This window comes from Cygnus atratus, chromosome 16 (assembly GCF_013377495.2).
Source record: "Cygnus atratus isolate AKBS03 ecotype Queensland, Australia chromosome 16, CAtr_DNAZoo_HiC_assembly, whole genome shotgun sequence".
NCBI lineage: Eukaryota > Metazoa > Chordata > Aves > Anseriformes > Anatidae > Cygnus > Cygnus atratus.
In genome coordinates, this window is record NC_066377.1 from 14,418,773 (window position 1) to 14,431,155 (window position 12,383).

Sequence of the window (12,383 nt, forward strand, 5' to 3'; positions counted from 1 at the left end):
GTCCGTAAAGTCTTCTGCATTAAAATAAAAAGATAAAAGGTTTTAAATCCAATTGCTCAAAACCTTTGAAATTGTTTTTGTTAATACCTATTTAACTGAAATGCTTGGTAGCAGCCTGGAAAATCCTTTTACTACAAATGCCATCCCTTACATCCGCTGTAGCGAAGTAACTGATTTTTTTTATCAGCAAACTGATGAGGATTTCCTCAAAGTATTTAGACTCCTGGACAATAAGGCTCTGCAGCAAAACTAAGCTGGCACTACTGATACTTCAGGGTTAGGAAGAGGGCAAAGCAAATCAGATTCTTTAAATACCACGAAGAAACAAAGCACAGCACAAGCCAGTTTTCCCCCTTTATAGCTCATCTCATCGAGGCATCTCCATTTCAGAGCCGGGCGGGGGAAAAGAAAGAAAGAAAGAAACCCAGGCGGGAGCAAAGCAGCAGCGGGAGGCTTAACTATCGCTGCCCGGGAGTCCGAGGAAGCAGAACCAAACCCCCCCGGCTGAGGAGGGGACTGCGGGGCGGGGGGCCAGGACCCGGCGGCTCCGGGCGGCCACCGCCGTGCCCGAGGCTGGAGGGGGGGTGGGCGCTGGGCGCGGCCGGGCAGGCCGCCCTTAGCAACCGGGCGGCCCCGGGCGGTTGCTAGGGGCGGGCCGAGGCGGGAAGCGCTTCCGGGGCGGCGCGGCCTGGCCTGGCGGCGAGCGGGCGGTGAGGGGCGGCGGGGCCTGGGGGGCGCCGAGCGGGGGCCGGGAGGGGCCGGGGGGACCCGGGGGGTCGCGGCGGAGCGGGCCGGGCCCTGCGGGCTCCGTCACGGAGCGGGAGGGAGCGCCCGGCTGCTGCCGCGGGCAGGGGCGGCTCCCGCTAGGCCGGGTCGCTCAGGGCCTCGTGCAGCCTGGCCTGGAAGGCCCCCGGGGCTGGGGCACCCACAGCTCCTCCGGGCGGCCTGTGCCAGGGCCTCAGCGCCCTCTGAGGGAAGAATTTCCTCCTAACCTCTGAGCTAAATCTCCCCTCCTTCAGTTTAAAGCCGTTCCCCCGCGTCCTGTCGATATCCGCTTGAGAACAGAGTCGCTCTCCTGCTTTTTTATCAGCCCCCTCCAAGTACTGAAAGGTCACAGTGAGGTCCCCCCAGAGCCTTCTGCAGGCTGGGCAGCCCCAGCGCTCTCAGCCTCCTGTGCTCTGTGCTGAGCCTTGGCGCCTCGAGAGGGATCCAGTGTGTGTTACGTGAAGTGCTCCTGCGGCCTTGTCCTGTGTTAGGCATTGTACGCAGTGGTGGGGCTTGGGGGTGCCTGCTGGGAGGCGCGGGACAGCAGAAGGAAAGGTTTTATCTGCCCCTGCTGGGGTGGCTCGTGTATGGCCCTGAGCCTGAAAGCACGAGGTTCTTTATCGTCGGGCCCGATTCTGCCCCCGAGTGGCACTGAGCAAAGCCTCGAGCCAGGGCCCTGCAGCCCCACGCTGATTCCGTGGTGCGGCTCTGGCTGTGCTGCAGGAAGATGTACTTGTGGGTGGCAGCAGCTAGCTTGCTCTAAAGCCCTAAGAGTAGTTTTAAACAAATAATCAAAGTCAGTTCCTTTAGTGCGGTTCAGCTGTGTTTTTACCTGCTTCCACTGGTGTGTTCCAGTGAGCCAGCAAGGCCTGGGGGGGGAGGCGATACCTACTGTTAAACCAACTGGGAGAACTGGGGAGGGCCATGCTGTGTCATACGCTTATGTCTTTTGCCAGAGGAGTATAAACCTTTAAATACAGCCTAAGAACATTTACTTTAGGTATAGGTAACAGGCTAGGCCGTCTGGGGAAAAAGGTGGCTGAGCCTGTGGAGAAGAAGAGATGTTAGCAAGGGAAGAGATGGTGAAATTGTAGCCTCCCTGGAAGAGGGAGGAAGAGCCAACTATCGCTCAGGGACCTGTTGCATTGGCCGCCAGGCAGAGCGTGACGAGGTAGCTCCCTGGGTGAGAAAACTCCCTCCTCGTTTTGTGTGCGCTGCAGGAGGCGTGCCTGGTACCGAGCCTGGCTCCCCGCTGCTCTTTGGGCATCCTGACACGTGTAACTTGGACCTGCTGCTTCGCGTGAGGGTTAACCTCCTTCAGCGTGCAGGTCTGGGAGTCTTTTCAAAGCAGGGATTTTTTTTTTTTCCTTGTATTAGTTCAGCTCCGCTGATAGCAGCAAAATGAGCGGCTCTCCCGCGGGGCGCCGGCTGTGACTGCTGCGGTAGCTGCAGCGTGGTGTCAGCGCGGGGCGTGCTGCGTGGGTTGTGTTCGCAGGCCGCCACGCCGTGCTGCCACCTGGGCGCTCGGCGCTGCTCACGTCACTGGGGATATTTACAAAATTAATAACGCCCTAACGAGAGATGAAGCAGGAAAGGGAAGGGTGACTGGCGGAATACGAGGACGGGGATTTTGGGTTTTGTTGTCTATGTGTCAGTTCCCTTTTCTGATTTGTGTTGGTGTGTTGGTGTTTCAGGTGTGTGAATCAGGACTGTCGGTAGCAGCTCGTGCCAAAAAAACCCCAGGTGAGGAGAGAAGCAACGTGCCTTCCTGCTCTGCTTAGGAAGAGTGGGAGCAAGAATGAAGTTTTCTAAAGGTGTCCCAATAAGTAAAACCCAGACAAAATACAGCTCAAGGCTGAAGTTTTCCGTGATTCTTGCTTAGGAACTGCTGCCTTGGTAGATTAGAGGAAGGGTAATTTTACAGGCTGAGGGCAGTTAGGAGTGAATTACATTTACGCATGCTTTGCTGATGCTGTCCTAAGCCCAGTCCCCTCCTTGGGTCTGCACTGAGATCTGTGAGCCTGCATGGCCCGGTGCGTATTCCAGCTTCATGCACGGATCGTGAATTCAGTCAGAATTTGAAGTGTGTGGTTTTTTTTCTCCTCACTGAAGTACAGACCGCGGGAGGTCACCTGTTCTTATCTCCTGATTCAAAGGAGATATTAAATTATATCCTGATTCAAAGGAGATATCAAATGCAGTTGGGAATACTTTTGCTGTCTTTTTCAATCCAAAATAAGATCCCATACTTCAGCTGAATTAAAAGAAAATAATTATTATTGCTTGTGATTTATATACCGCTCCTTTTAGTTTGTACCCAGGTGACATTTGCCTCTGTCTGTGACAGCACAGAGTTGTTGATTTTTTTCTTCAATTTATCAATTACAACTTTATTCAAGTTATACTCTGCGTTTACCGTCCTTCTGAACTCGGTCACATCTGCAGGCTGTAGAAATCTCCTCGTAGCGTAAGAAATGCAAAGCCTGCTTTGGAGATGGATAAATTCTGGGAGACAGGTTACTGCCCTCCAAGTGGAACGTGCGTGCAGCACAATCTTGCACCCAGCCTTTAGTAACATGAAAAACAAACGAAAGCCAAGAGAGAACTGTGTGTATAAACAAGGAGTGCTGATTCAATAAGCACACGACTGAATCATGCAGATCAGGAAAACCAAGTAAGAGTAATCGCAGCTGAGTTCTGGTGGTGTCTCAGAAGAATTGAATTTCCCTTTTGTGACTTTCTGTGGCGTACTTGAGCAATTCTGGAGGGAGGGTTCTCGGTTATTATAGCGAGCCATTAGTCATTTGTAGGATGAAGCGATAACTCCATTAGGAAAAGGAAGGGAGGGAGTGGCTGAAAATCTAGCTGGGGACCTGGGAGATCAATATTTAACTCTGACACAAACTTCCTGTGTGACCGCTGCGAGGTATGTGGGGCTTCCTGTAACCATCCGCTAACGCACTGTTTGTAGTTAAACATTGAACTCATCCCCCTCTCTTCAGCAGATCTGCTCTCTGTGTGCTTTATCTAAAACGTTGGGTTTTGTACAACATCTAAAACAACAAGGCTGTGATTACACGTACAACGTAAGTGAAAATGAATAATTGGCATTCATCTTGCATGCATGATCGGCCTCAGGGAGAGGTATCTTCTTGCTTTTTAAGCTTTCCTTTATTGTGTTATGGCCATCTGTCATATTTTGCTTGTTTTCCCCTCACCTGCAAATGGACTAAAACTCATGTTTGAGGGCTACTTTCTTAGGCAGGTAGAGAAAGACGAGCATCCAAATGAATGCGAGCTTCATTTCCCTCTTTGTGGTTGCGTCTGTATCTGTACCAACGTACTGTGGTGATATTCAAAGGTTATCTTCAGCAAACCCCATAAGGTAGCCTGTAATTTTCTGCTGCTGGAAAGTAACGCCAGAACACACGATGTAAATAAGTACTCTTTTTTTCTTTCCCGTAGAAACCAGTCTTCCTGAGAGCACTGGAGGAGAAAGGTGTTTCCACTATGGCTGCTGAGTTGGATTTCTCCCCACCTGAGATCCCCGAGCCCACATTCATGGAGAACGTGCTACGCTATGGACTCTTCTTCGGAGCCATTTTCCAGCTTATCTGCGTGTTAGCCATAATCCTGCCAGTTTCAAAGTCCCATAAGACAGTAAGCAGTGTTCTTTAACGTTGTTATAGATGCACAGAATCACAGAAAATCGGATGGGAGGGAACATGTCAGAGCTGGTGGAGACACGATAGTCTGCCCCAGAACTAATGATCCACAGCTCGTTCTCTTTCCTTCCTTCTAGCTTTCCCACCTCCCGCTGGGTGTGCGTGCTGTTCCTGATCGCACACAAGAATACTTCGGTCCCAAGCCCACGTTATCATCCTACTGCTGATTTGCTCTATTAATTGCCAGGCAGGGCGTCCCCTTTGCAGGGCCTGCCTGTCAGAAAATGGCTTAGGGCTCTTGTTTGCGTATGATTTTTGGAAACAAGGTACAGGTGAAAGTTCGAGTGTATTCGAATGCCAAGAAGGCAGTTTTCAGTCCTGGCGCCCAATCCTGTGCAAGCGTGCAGGGAGCCGTTTGCTGTTAGCAGAAGAGAATGTTAAAGTCAAAGGTTGAGGTGAGCTACAGGGCTCTGATTCCATCTTCTGTTTACTTTAAATTGGGCCACAGTGGGGTGACCCGCATCCACCCAGCTGTTGTGATAAAAGAGCCCCAGGAGCTTGGTCGCGCTCGTGTTGGTGGAGCCGGCAGTATTTCAGCCTGCAAGTTTGTTGGTTTGATTCAGGTTTTCTCTAAATGTGCATGGTATTGTTTTCAGTAACAACTCAGAATGGAAAGCTTTGATGTCAGGCTCTATTGGCGTTTGCTCCCTCTTGTGCAGAGGAAGCATGGAGATTTTCAGCAGCACGTGGCATTGATGTTACCTGTCTTGTAAAGAAGCTTGTAGGAGAGAAAGTATGGCTAGGGTAGCTGGAGAAGGGAATGCCTGAGGGTGAGGCACAGTGCGAAGGAAAAAGGCTCTGGCCGATGTGTTCTGATAACAGCGGTCTGGGGGGTTAAAACCATACAACAGAGAGGGCAGAGCGAGATTTTCCTTTCTAGCTCAAGCAGGACAGTTCATGGCCCAACTTCCACCTTTAACTGTCAGCGGGATGTGGAGGTGTGTTGATGCACTGGATTCCCGATGCCCTGGCCTGGGTGCACGCTCCCTTCTGCTAGGCCTGCTGCAGCCACCAGAGCCCATCCATCTGAGTCCGTCGCTTCCCTTTATGAATTTATGGCTGTTCTTGAAAGCTGGGAAGAGTGACGGTTTTAGTTTGAAGTGGGAAGCTGAAGACCAAGCCTCCAATTAAAGTGATAAAGCTCAAGGACCTGTTCCTGTTTAAGGTCATCCTTTGTTGTTTGCATGCTCTTTTTTTTTTTCTCCATGCTGTCCTATTGATGTTCTGCCCTTGTGATTAATTTCCGAGACAATAAACAAGAAAGACTATCCCTCCAAACCTTGGGAATGGTGCTCGAGTCCAGGTAGGGTACAGATCGGCTTCTCTGTTTCGGAGGCTTCAGGCTTTGGAGACTACCTTGGTTTGAACATTAGAAGGCAGCAGTGTTCGCTTTATGGCAGCACCATGCTGCATCCTTGAGTAATAACTGCATGTTGCTCCATTTCTCCAGAGCCTGCCAGCTCCCTGCGCGCTGATTACAGCCTTTGGAACGCCAGCCAAATCTCCTTCCTTGGAAAGCCACACAGATGTGAGCTGTAATAGCCCGGTGACTTGAGAGGTGTTTGAACAGAGCTCCTTGATTAAAAGGATCCTGTCAGATACTTGCCTTCCCCTCTGTTATCTGGAGCTCTGTCTTGGAAGCTTGAAACTAGCACGTCTTGCTCTGCCATTTTCTGTGTGTCCTTTTCCAGTTGGCAAGCTCTGACTGATAGAAACCAAGATGCTAAGGCAATATTTGTACTCAAATGCATTTAATGGAAGGAGGCAATCTGTGTGTGTGCGCTTTCTCAGATGAGACTGGCGCTGCTCCCTTATGTTTTTACAAGATAAGTAGACTTTATTTCCCATGGCTGAAGTATTATCTGTCATCTCCCCTGAAGGAAGCAAGCTGGATACCTGAGGACTCCTTGTTAGGCCAGGTGAAGAGAGCTTTGCCTTTGGTTCCCTCCCTGAATTTCAGGCTTGGTTTAGTGGCTCTGAACTTGACGTTCTTACTACTGTTTTGAGGATTACTTTTTGTCTTGCACCGGATGAGGCTTAACATTTTGCAGAAATACCTATGGCATGTTGCCACGCATACTGGTGATTTTTATGGTGGCTTTTCATTTTCCCAGTTTGAATAGTTTTCATTTAGTGTTGGTTTTCTTTCTGCCGTTAAAATTGGGGTACTGTGTTTCTCCAAAGCCTGATTTAGACACTTACGCTTACAACAGCTTCTCTGGTAGCAAGCTGTTTCTGGGCATGAACTTGCACTCCTCAAACAGCACATGCAGAAGAAGCAGACATGGTGCTGCTCAAGTCTCATTAAATGTCAGCTCGGTTTGATATAGGTGTGTTCCAACAGAGATACCCAGCACTTGTTCCTTTGGCTTGCACACAAATTCCCAAAGTGAGCTGTCAGCAAACTGTTAAGAAGTCACTGACTGTTTCTTAATTGATTCCTGTAGGACTCGGACAGTTTTGAGCCGAAGACATCAGAGACAGTGAAGAAGCCAAAGGCAACTGCCCCGCAGATAAGCAAGAAACCCAAGAAAGAAACAAAGAAGAAACGATAAAGGCTTGACCAACGAACCTCAAAAGACAAATCACCTGTAATCATGCTTCCTCAGAGATGACATCAAAGGCAACTAACTATGTTAAATGGTTTTCTGGCATTGCCATGCTTTAGCTTTCAGGGACAAGGGAGAGGAACTTATAAAAGTGGAAGGGAAGGGCTTCTGCCTTAGATTTTTTTTTTTTTTAAAGCAAAGAGGACTTCACATATCCAGGACTTCATTTGACATGATTAATTTATCAGTCACCATCAAAGTGACTTCTGTCATTTTTGATGGGTGGAGAGGCTTGTCCTATCTACTTGATGCTGGCCAGGATTTGTAGAACAGTCCCCGTGGAAGGTGGAGCATGGGTTTGCTACTTTGGATACCGGTTTGTGTTGTATTTTTTGAAGGCAGAAGGATCAAATGGATCAAGGATACCACACTACATAGCTTTGCATTCATCTCTGTTGTCATCTAGTCTGAAATACATAGCTGCATTTTACAGCTCAATAATAATGGCTTTGTCATATTCTTTAATTCTTTAGGTAATAACTCATCAGATGCCAGACTGCTGTAGATGAAAGCTTTCATTTCCTCAGCGTCGCTACCTCTTTCTTATTCCCCACCCATGTACTCTTCCTTTCTATTCCCTTTCCTGAAAGCAGGAGTCTTTCAGGGAGTTGAGATTGTGGTGGAGACTGCAGTGACTACAGGAATCACCGTTCTGGAAGGTGCTTAATGCTTAGCGTAATGGGATGTTCTTGGAAGGTTGGAAAGACCCGATACTGCCTGTTGGAGAAAAGGTGCTCTGAGGTGGGGGACTTGAAGTGCTGCGTTTGGCATGCATCAACCAGCACTGCCTAGCCGTGCTGTTTATAAACCTTCCTGTGAGCTAGCTCAGCCTTAACCATGTGCTCCATTTCAACACAGCTGGGGTTTGTTGAATTTGCAAACACCCTCCCAGCCATACCTGCTACACAGTATGCTGCGTCTCCTCTTGGTGATTTCTTTCCTGAAGTTAAATAGGATCTCAGCCTGAGGAGGTGCGGTAAGCTGGCTGTGTAGCATGACTCTATGGCAAGAGACGTATACGCTGTGTTCCTTCAGGCTCTGGCTCTCCAGGGCCAGGGACAATCTAGTATTAGATTTAAATATGGCTAGACAGGACTGGAAAGAGATAGGTGGTGACGTAGCCACGGAGTCTCTGTAGGGCAGCTCAAGCTTCCTGATGCCAGCTCACATCTTGGTTTGTTTGATCACGAATGAGTCAATGGGAGGAGAACCTGCTGTTTTAGGCGCACCCAGGGTTCAGAGCGGCTTTGAAGGAAAGGGTTCTCTGGCGGGGCTGCAAGTCTGCGATCCTTTTTGCATACGTAGACTCCCGTCCTCAATTCACAAATGCCGTGTGAGCCTGGGTACGGCAGCAGCGCTGTGCTGCGTGTGGTCTCTAACAGAAGCCTAGCAGCACGTCTGCAGAAGCCATCGGTTTGCAAAAGGCCGTATTTTCTGCTCCTTCCTGCTTTTGGTGGGTGAGCCAGGTGGATCCCAGTGCCAGTTTGATTCCAGCCCCTTACTGCTTCCCTGCTCCACGTTCTCTGCTTCTCTTAACCAGAATGCTGATGCCATCGCGCTCCTTAAAATCCAGCTTAGAGCGCTGCTTGAAATTCAGCCCTTTTTTTTTTTTTTGAACTACTTAAAGGCAATACTAGGAGAACAGAACAAAGCATGTGAGACACAAGCACTCTAAAGATGCTTTGAGTTCTCAGTACAAAGAAACATTACAAAAATTTCCCACGCAAATAACAAAGAACAATATTGTGCTGTGAGTTTCCATTACGGGCTTGTGCTCCTGTCCGTGATCTGCAGGGGAAAGAAAAGTGTTGCCCTTCCCTGGATAGGTACTGTAAATCACTTCCTTTTTAGTAAATGAGGATGGTGGTTGTTTTATCTAACAACTCGGTCTTTCTGCAGGTTACCTAAAGGTGGGTTCTATTGCTTTGTTCTCACAGAACTGTAAATATTGAAAGAGTAGTGCACACATTACCCAAAATACAGAAGTGCTTCCACAGCCGAGAACCAGTTAGGGATGAGCCCTGTGTGGTTACCCTGGAATGGCAGGCTACTACATCAACATCTTTGTCTAGCTGTCTAGAGGCTTAATTGCTCATTGCTAAGTGGAAATCATGGACATTGGGGGTTCATTTTGTCAAGGGGAAGTGGGATTGTGTTGTATTTCCACTCTGTTTCTAACAGCTTGATACCTATTTCAATGTATTTGTTAACTGAACTTACACTATGTCTTTAGAAATTACCAGTGTCCCGTGTATTTTAGTTTTTGTTGAAATGTGTAATAAATACAACCTGAATATCTTTGTTTACAAAAAACCTTTTTTGAACTTTGCTGCTTCTTTCTGTGCGTTTACTGTGAAAGCTGCCAGAGCTCTCAGAATATTGGAACACAGAGACATAAATAACCTATTCATAAAAAGCGATCCATTAAGGGAAAGCCTTTGAGATCCTTTAATCTGTGAGAAATTGGTTAGTTAATACTTTCAGGCATGCGTGTATTTGTGTTTGACTTGGAGGTAGCAAGCAATCTCCCAGAACACCTTCACCTTCCTGGCAGGAGGAAATGGTGCAATGGCTAAATTAATTTGCCTCTCATGAGAGAGTTTGGCTCCAAGAGCCCACCTGAAGGTTCCAAACTAAAGGCAGCGTTTGTTAGTAATATGAGCAGGGGATTAGATGGGGATTCAGCAGATTGATAATAGGGTTTTTCACAAGCTCCTCGGTGTGTGAGTGTAGCTCAGGTTTCCGTGGCTGGAGCAAGGAGCTGCCTGGTGGCCGCTCTTGGGCTGTGGGAAGAGCAGGCGAGCTCTGGCAAGTGCCACGGTCGGTTCCCTCACCAGGAAAGGAAAGGAAAGGACTAGCGTGGTAAGTCCTTTAATTCCCAAGCACTTTTCTCCAGGCTGTTTTGTAATTAACATCCCAAAGGGAGCTGAAGACTTCATTAAGTCCCTTTTATTGAAGGGGAGGCTTTCAGATGTCTGCCTCCAGATACGAGGCAGCCAGCAGCACCTCTGTGAACTGCGCCTCGTGCTCCTGGCCAGAGCCCGGGAGCTGGGCTTCCTCTGCTGATGGGCAGTACCAAGTTCCTTTCCCTCAACAGGCCAAGAAGAAGAAACATGGCTGGGATTTGAGACATCTTTTTGCTTCGTTTTTGGTTGCATTCAGGCAGGTCTCCTTTTCCGGCCACTCATCTTGGGAGCCGTGGCCGTCGCTGTCCCCGTGAGCTGTCTCATTCACAATGCATCCTTGTGCTCCTCCGGTGCAAGCAGCACAATCCCCTGAGACAGCCTAATAAGTAGCTCGTGACTGGAGTTCCAGTTCACATAGTTCAATTAAATCCCTGTTAATCTTGTTCAGACCTAATTTACTTTCCTACTCATACACAAGTTTCTCTCTGCTTCAGAGGTACTCCGGTGAGGTTCCCTGCTGACAGGAGCTGAAGAGCCCGAGGCCGTCTTTGAAGAGGACTGATGTTTGCCAGTCGGCCCCTTGAAGAGGCTATCAGCTAAGACGATTTCCCTGTCATCAAGAATGCAAAAACATCCCTCCAGTGCCTGGATTTCAGGGGGCATCAAGGCTGTATGTGATACTTCAGGAGAAAACGAGGCTGTAGGAGGGGAGGAGCTGGTCAGTACCTCTGTTTCCCAGGGCAGGACTGAACATGCACGTGTTAATTTTTGGCCAGCCTAGGCGGAGATGTCCGAAGAGCTGGGGTGCTGGCCTTCCCTCTCGGGAGCCCCTCTAACAGGCAGACGCGTTTTCCAGGCAGACATTCTGTTGTTCACAGCCCGCGGCCTGTGGGGATCAAGATGGCTGTATTGATTTAGTTAGTTTGCTCATTAAACTCATGAGGCATCAGGGACTGACTACAGCGAGAAAATGGGATGATGAATGGAGAGTGATGGCATAGGGAGCACGCGTGCTTGTTTGATGATTAGGTTGACTGCCAGATTTGGCAGTTTGGAGGGATCTGACCCTCCTCATCCTCCCCAGACCAGAAGGGATGATTCGGCTGGCATTGTCTTGCAAGAGATGCCGGTGCTAGCCAGTGTTTGCTTGGGCATTTCTTCTGAAATTGCCAGTTATTGCAGGTGAAAGCTCCTGCTCTTCTCTGGTACCTGGTAGTTTGTGACTGTTTTGGGGGCTGTTTTGTGGCGTTTGCTATATGGACTAGTGCAGTAGCTGGTCTGTCTAAAATGGCTCTTGCTTGGGCTGGCAATTGCAGGACGATGAGCTCGGCTTCCCGTCTCTCCCTTGAAATTCAGCTCACTTTCCCATGTTTCAAGTTGTTCTCCCCAATCTGTGGCCTTTCTGTCACTTCAGTTCATCCCCAAGCACCCCCTTGGTGTTTCCACCCTGTAGGCTGATGTCCATTGCAGTTCTTCAGTCCTTGCAGCTGAATTTTAACTGCCAGTGACAGGCTGCAAGTATCGCCTCGCTTTGCAAGGACTGATATAAAGAAAGAACGTGGAGAGAAAGCAGCCCAGGAGGAAGAAGGGTGTCGCCTGTGATCAGCCCCTTGAGCTTGTTCCCCTTCCCTGACTATTTTTTCAGCATAACTGGGGAAAAGGCAGCTCTCTGTCCTGGGAACCCCAGGTGCACCCAGGCAGCCGTGCCACGCACCTCAGCCTACCCTTGAGCTACGAGGAGTTAAAGCAATTAAATATTACGCTCCCAAGCTCTTGCGCTACACCAGTGCGATGCTGCTGCGCCGCTTCGCGCCGCCCGTTCAGATCCGTTCCTCGCCAGCACGCACGCATCGGTGTTGTGCAACCCCAAACCTCTCGCAGTGTTTGCTTCCCTCCTCTGAGCTTGCCCAGTTCCATTGGGCGCCCGAAGTCCCCTGTGTGGCTTTGATGCTCTTTGCACCTTGCGCGCCGGAGGTGTGAGCAGCCACGCAGCAGACGCCCGCAGTCCCTCGGCGCACCGCAGCGGGTGGTTGGAGCGGAGGCTGACAGGTTCCTCCGTGGCTCGGGGCCAGCCTTCCTCCCACCCACATAACCACGCTGCTGTCTGAGGTGCGATCAGCCAGCCCGGAGAGAAGGAGCCTGTTTTTAATTCTAGTTTCTCTGCTTTGCAGCCCGTGGTAGCTTGTCCCCCGTGTGCTCTGGCGTCCTTTTTGGCAGGTAGGTACAAGGCAAGCCCGCTTTGGACCACGTCTGTTTTGCTTCCTTTGTAAAAACATCTCCTGCCTGGCTGACGTCTCTGTAGCACCTGAAGAGCTCAGCTGCCAGGTGGGGGATGCTGCGGGTGGAGGGGGTGAGGGTCTCTCAGTTCCTCACGCCTT

The 12,383-nt window shown here is 49.6% G+C and overlaps 1 protein-coding gene across 5 annotated transcripts; it reads left to right on the forward strand.

Annotated features, from left to right (window-relative positions):
• Nucleotides 1–621: 621 nt before the first annotated feature.
• MANBAL (mannosidase beta like) lies at nt 622–9,412 on the forward strand. Of its 5 annotated transcripts, XM_035548389.2 has the most exons (5): nt 673–710; nt 2,460–2,508; nt 3,771–3,851; nt 4,231–4,425; nt 6,938–9,412. In XM_035548389.2, exons 4-5 carry the CDS (start codon nt 4,276–4,278, stop codon nt 7,043–7,045), a joined length of 258 nt encoding a protein of 85 aa, XP_035404282.1. In that variant the 5' UTR covers nt 673–710; nt 2,460–2,508; nt 3,771–3,851; nt 4,231–4,275; the 3' UTR covers nt 7,046–9,412. The 5 variants fall into 5 exon arrangements, with proteins under 5 accessions (XP_035404278.1, XP_035404284.1, XP_035404282.1 ...); XM_035548385.2 differs by lacking the exon at nt 3,771–3,851 and having other exon boundaries at nt 622–710; XM_035548386.2 differs by lacking the exons at nt 673–710; nt 3,771–3,851 and adding an exon at nt 1,985–2,093.
• The last annotated feature ends 2,971 nt before the right edge of the window (nt 9,413–12,383 follow it).